This window comes from Lepidothrix coronata, unplaced genomic scaffold (assembly GCF_001604755.1).
Source record: "Lepidothrix coronata isolate B3197 unplaced genomic scaffold, Lepidothrix_coronata-1.0 Scaffold389, whole genome shotgun sequence".
NCBI classification, from domain to species: Eukaryota; Metazoa; Chordata; class Aves; order Passeriformes; family Pipridae; genus Lepidothrix; species Lepidothrix coronata.
Window position 1 is genome coordinate 8,723 of NW_016690569.1, and position 4,812 is coordinate 13,534.

The 4,812-nt window shown below is 52.9% G+C and overlaps 2 protein-coding genes across 2 annotated transcripts in view; one reads left to right on the top strand and one right to left on the bottom strand.

Moving 5' to 3' along the window:
• The window catches only part of CEP41 (centrosomal protein 41), a gene marked incomplete at its 5' end in the record, with an annotated part of 8,650 nt that extends 6,089 nt beyond the window's left edge, over nucleotides 1-2,561 (top strand). The window contains 2 exons of the mRNA XM_017839228.1: nucleotides 387-632; nucleotides 809-2,561. Of these exons, the coding sequence (XP_017694717.1) occupies nucleotides 387-632; nucleotides 809-951 (389 nt within the window). The remainder of the gene's footprint in view (nucleotides 1-386; nucleotides 633-808) is intronic.
• Nucleotides 2,562-4,487: 1,926 nt separating this feature from the next.
• The window catches only part of LOC108509686 (carboxypeptidase A1-like), a 5,214-nt gene continuing 4,889 nt past the window's right edge, over nucleotides 4,488-4,812 (bottom strand). Inside the window, exon 7 of the mRNA XM_017839229.1 lies at nucleotides 4,488-4,715. Coding sequence (XP_017694718.1) covers nucleotides 4,528-4,715 — 188 coding nt within the window. The 3' untranslated portion in view covers nucleotides 4,488-4,527. The remainder of the gene's footprint in view (nucleotides 4,716-4,812) is intronic.

The following is a 4,812-nucleotide window of genomic DNA, read 5'->3' on the forward strand; positions in this document are numbered from 1 at the left end:
TTCCCAATATCTCATGTATCCCTGCCCTCTGGCACTGGGAAGCCATTCCCTGTGTCCTGTCCCTCCAGGCCTTGTCCCCAGTCCCTCTCCAGCTCTCCTGGAGCCCCTTTAGGCCCTGCCAGGGGCTCTCAGCTCTCCCTGGAGCCTTCTCTCCTCCAGGTGAACCCCCCCAGATCTCCCAGCCTGGCTCCAGAGCAAAGGGAATCCAGCCCTGGGAGCAGCTCCGTGGCCTCCTCTGGACTCGCCCCAGCAGCTCCACGTCCTTGTGCTGTTCCCCAGAGGGGCAGAATTCCCACCTCCCCTCCTGCCCACTTTTCTCCATCAGAACCTCTCGGATCTTCAGCTCCATCCGGTGTTTCCCTTGTGCTTGGTAGATCCCACCACAGCTGGGCTAACGTGGATCTGTGTCCCTGCAGGCCTGAAGGTCCTTGCACAGAAGATCCCAGAGGGATTGATCACGGGCACACTCCCGCTGTCCTGCCAGGTCCCGGCTCCCCCGGGATCCGCCCGAAGGAAAACCTCTCCCAGAGTCCCTCCCACGCGAGCTGAGAACAAGTGGAGGTTCTCTGCAGATGATCTCCAGAAGCTGAAGTACTACCTGGAGGAGGAGCACATTCCTTTGGACACTGCCAGTAAGATCATGGAATGGGTTGGGTGGGAAGGGACCTTAAGGATCGTCCGGTTCCAACCCCAAACCTTCCGCTGTCCCGGGTTGCTCCAACTGCCCATCCTGGCCTTGGACACTTCCAGGATGGGGTGTCCACAGCTCCTTCCCGGTGTGTGACCGTGGGTTGTTTTTCCCCCCCAGGCCGCCTGAGCCGTGGCATTTCCAGCCGGGATTCCAAGCCCACGTCCATGAGGAGCAGCCCCAGCCTCCACGGCTCCAACGCGGGCTCCCTCAGCTCCCGTACGCTCAGCAGGACCAGCCTCCAGAACAGGCCCTGGAAATAACCGGTGGGGTCTCCTCCCACCGAATAAAGGATTATCCAGGTTTTGGGAATACCCTGAGCAGTGCAGCCCCTTTGTGGTTTTAGGAATCCGCAGGGAAAAGCAGCCGGAGGTGTGGAAAAGGCAGCTCGGGTCAGGCTTGGAGAGCTGGAATGGGGTTTCCTGGAGGCAGGAATGTCATCCCACAGGTTTGTAGGGTTGGGAGCAAACTGGTAGTGAAGTCTGGGACCAGTAGGAACTTCCACCAAGCTTTTAGTCCAGGGGATGGAATTTGCATCCGTGACGTTCCCTGGAGCCACCTGTGGACACACACGGAGGTGAAGGGGCCAGAACTGTCCTGGGAGAACAGACAAGAGACAAAGACACTCAGCAAGTTGCCAAAATGGAGAAAAGATCCTTAAAAAGGCGGTTTTTTTGGGGGGGGGGTATTTTAATTAAATTATGATAATGAGCAGAAGTATTTCTAATAAAGGTGGTTTTGGAAATCGGCCCAAGGTGGCGCTGGGACCTGAGGGTCGTGTTTGCTCCTGGACACTTGGAACTGTTGCGTCTTTTTCTGGAAGTTTATTCCCAGTTACACCTTTCCCAGAGTTTTTTTAGGAGCTTCTTTTGAGGTTTTGGTGGCTCAAGGGGAAATTTCCTGCTGCTGTTGAACCGGGATCCCTAAATCCCAGCAGGGACCTGGAATGTGGAGCTGAGCAAGGGTGAGGGTTTCCTGGAAAATGAGAGGCACGGTTTTCCTTCTGGGAATCATCTGGTTTTCCCTGGTGACAAAGCAGAGCTGCCTGAGTGAGGCTTAGAAAAGACCTGCTCTTTAGTCTTGAGTTACAGCCTTGCTGAGCCTGGTCCAGCTTTGATTATCGTGGGGGTTTTTGTGTGAGTTTTTGGATTTCAGTGCTTTCTTCCCCCTCTTTTTGAAGCAGAAAATGTTCAAACCCTCCCCAGAATTCGCTGGTGATTTTGGGGTAATTCTGGTGAAAGGGCAAAGGGGGAGGAATTGCACAGAATTCCCAGTTTGGAAGGTTAAGGCTCAACATCCCCTGAGCGCTTTTATGATGTTTGTTGTGTCTCTGAGTGTTCAATCAGACGATTCCAGACTCCAGGAACGGAAGTTTTAGTCTGTTAAGAGCCATATCCTTGGGCTTCTCCGGGAAAGAGGGAGGAGATCCACACAAAATTGGGATTCTGTGTCAGGATCATCCACAGGGAAAGTGAAATAAATAAATCAAAGCTAAAGGATGCTTCTGAAGGAATTTGGTGTTGAAGCACCACAGAAATATCCCATTTAGCTTTGGAAGTTGGGATATGACTTGTGCAGCAGCTCCATTTTTATGTTGTGGTGGAAAACGTGGAATAAAGCAGCATCTCCTGCGTAATTCAGGAGAATGATCCCCCCTCTCCACGGAGCTGGATGTGCACAGGGACGGGGAGATCCAAGGGAGCCCCAGGACAAGAGGGAACAGCCTCAAGTTGTGCCAGGGGAGGTTCAGGTTGGATAGCTGGGAAAATTCCATCATGGAAAGGGTGCCCAGGGCAGTGGTGGAGTCCTCGTGCCTGGAAGGATTTAAAATCCCTGTGGATGTGGCGCCGGGGGACGTGGANGTGCAGGTGGCCACGGCCACCAGGGCGGCCAAGAGCACGGGAACCCTCATGGTCAGTGGGGACGGCTGCTCTCGTGTCCCAAAACCGCCCTGGAGCCCCTTAAATCCCTCTGGGACGGCGCCCGCAGCTGCCCCTTTTCCCAGGGCCGTGGGAAGGCCCTGCCTGGGACCAGCCAAGGTCAGGCCCTGCTGTGCCCCATCCACGGCATGGCCAGCCTGGAAAAACCAGTTCCAGGAACCTGCCAGGGCCACGGGTGAGTCACCTTCGAGGTGGGACAGGGAAGTGCCAAATCCCACCGCCCCTGGCGGGGAGGGAAAGGATAAATTCGGATTGGGAAAGCAGGAGGTGCCCATTTTCACACGGAGGGATCCCTAAACCAGGGCTGTGGTGGTGGGGAATCAGGATTAAAGCTTGGCCTGGGAATCTGGCTTAAAGAATCTGGTTTAAAGTCTGGACTGGGGAATCTTGTTTAAAGAATCTGGCCTGGGAATGTAGTTTAAGCAATGTGGCTTAAAACTTGGCCTGGGAATCTGATTTAAATAAGTTGTTTTAAAGGTTGCCCTGGGAATCTGGCTTAAAGTCTGGCCTGGGAATCCAGTTTAAAGAATCCGGCCTGGGAATCTGGTTTAAAGCTTGGCCTGGGAATCTGGTTTGAAGAATCTGGCCTGGGAATCTGGCTTAAAGTCTGCCCTGGGAATCTGGTTTAAAGAGTATGGTTTAAAGAATCTGGCCTAAGAATCTGGTTTAAAGAATCTGCCCTGGGAATGTGGTTTAAAGCTTGTCCTGGGAATGTGGCTTAAAGAACCTGTTTTAAAGCTTGTCCTGGGAATCTGTTTTAAAGCTTGGCCTGGGAATGTGGTTTAAATAAGCTGTTTTAAAGCTTGTCCTGGGAATGTGGTTTAAAGTCTGGTCTGGGAATCTGGCTTAAATTCTGTCCTGGGAATCTGGTTTAAACAATCTGGCTTAAAGGTTGTCCTGGGAATCTGGTTGAAAGTCTGGTCTGGGGAACTGGCTTAAAGCTTGGCCTGGGCATGTGGTTTAAAGAACCTGTTTTAGAGGTTGTCCTGGGAATCTGGCTTAAAGTCTGGCCTGGGAATCCAGTTTAAAGAATCTGGCCTGGGAATCTGGTTTAAAAAAATCTGGCTTAAAGCTTGCCCTGAGAATCTGGTTTAAAGGATCTGGCCTGGGAATCTGGTTTAGAGCTTGGCCTGGGAATCTGGTTTAAAGAATCTGGCCTGAGAATCTGGTTTAAAGAGTCTGGCCTGGGAATGTGGTTTAAAGTATCTGTTTTAAAGCTTGTCCTGGGAATCTGGTTGAAAGTCTGGTCTGGGGAACTGGCTTGAAGCTTGGCCTGGGCCAGAGGGATCATGGAATAGTTTGGATAGGAAGGGACTTAAAACTCATTCAGTTCCACCCAGGGACACCTTCCACTATCCCAGGTTGCTCCAACCTGCCCTTGGACACTTCCAGGGATCCAGGGGCAGCCACAGCTTCTCTGGGAAATCCATTCCAGCCCCTCCCCACCCTTCCGGCCACGAATTCCTTCCCAATATCCCGTCTATCCCTGCCCTCTGGCACTGGGAAGCCATTCCCTGTGTCCTGTGCCTCCATCCCTTGTCCCCAATCCCTCTCCAGCCTGGAGCCCCATAAATCCCTTTGATCCATTGCCTCATATCCCGGAGCCGCTCCAGCTGCCCAGTGCCAAACCAACCCTTTTCCCCCTGTGCCAGAGCAGTGGGAAAACCCCTTCCTTCCTTTTATCCCTGCTATTTTCATGCCCTTTTCATGCCCTTTTCATGCCCTTTTCAGCCCAGCATGCCCTGTTTGCGTTGGCACACACAGGAACACCGGATCCGTCTCTGAAAAGGGCTTTTCCACCCGGCTTGGGAGAAAGGGAAAACAACAACAAAAAGCTTTTTCTTTTTCTCATCCATTTATTTATTGGGTTCTTCCCCCCTCTCCAGCTGCCGATCCCGCTCAGTAAATGTTGTCCCGGGCGTGCTCCATGATGACCTTGAGGGCCAGCCAGCTCTCCTCAGCCGTCGGAACGATCTGTTTGGCTGGAAGCAGGAACCCGTAATGTCCCGTGTCCCGCAGCTCGAAGGTGAAGGAATATTTGATGCCCTGGTTGTAGGTCCAGTCGATGGTTGCTCCACTCGCTTCGTCTGAGGGAAATGACGGGAGGGGATTTTATGGGATGTGTCATCCTGGCCATGGTGTGAGGGATGGGCTTTGGGTGGGTTTTGGGGTGGGTTTTGGGGC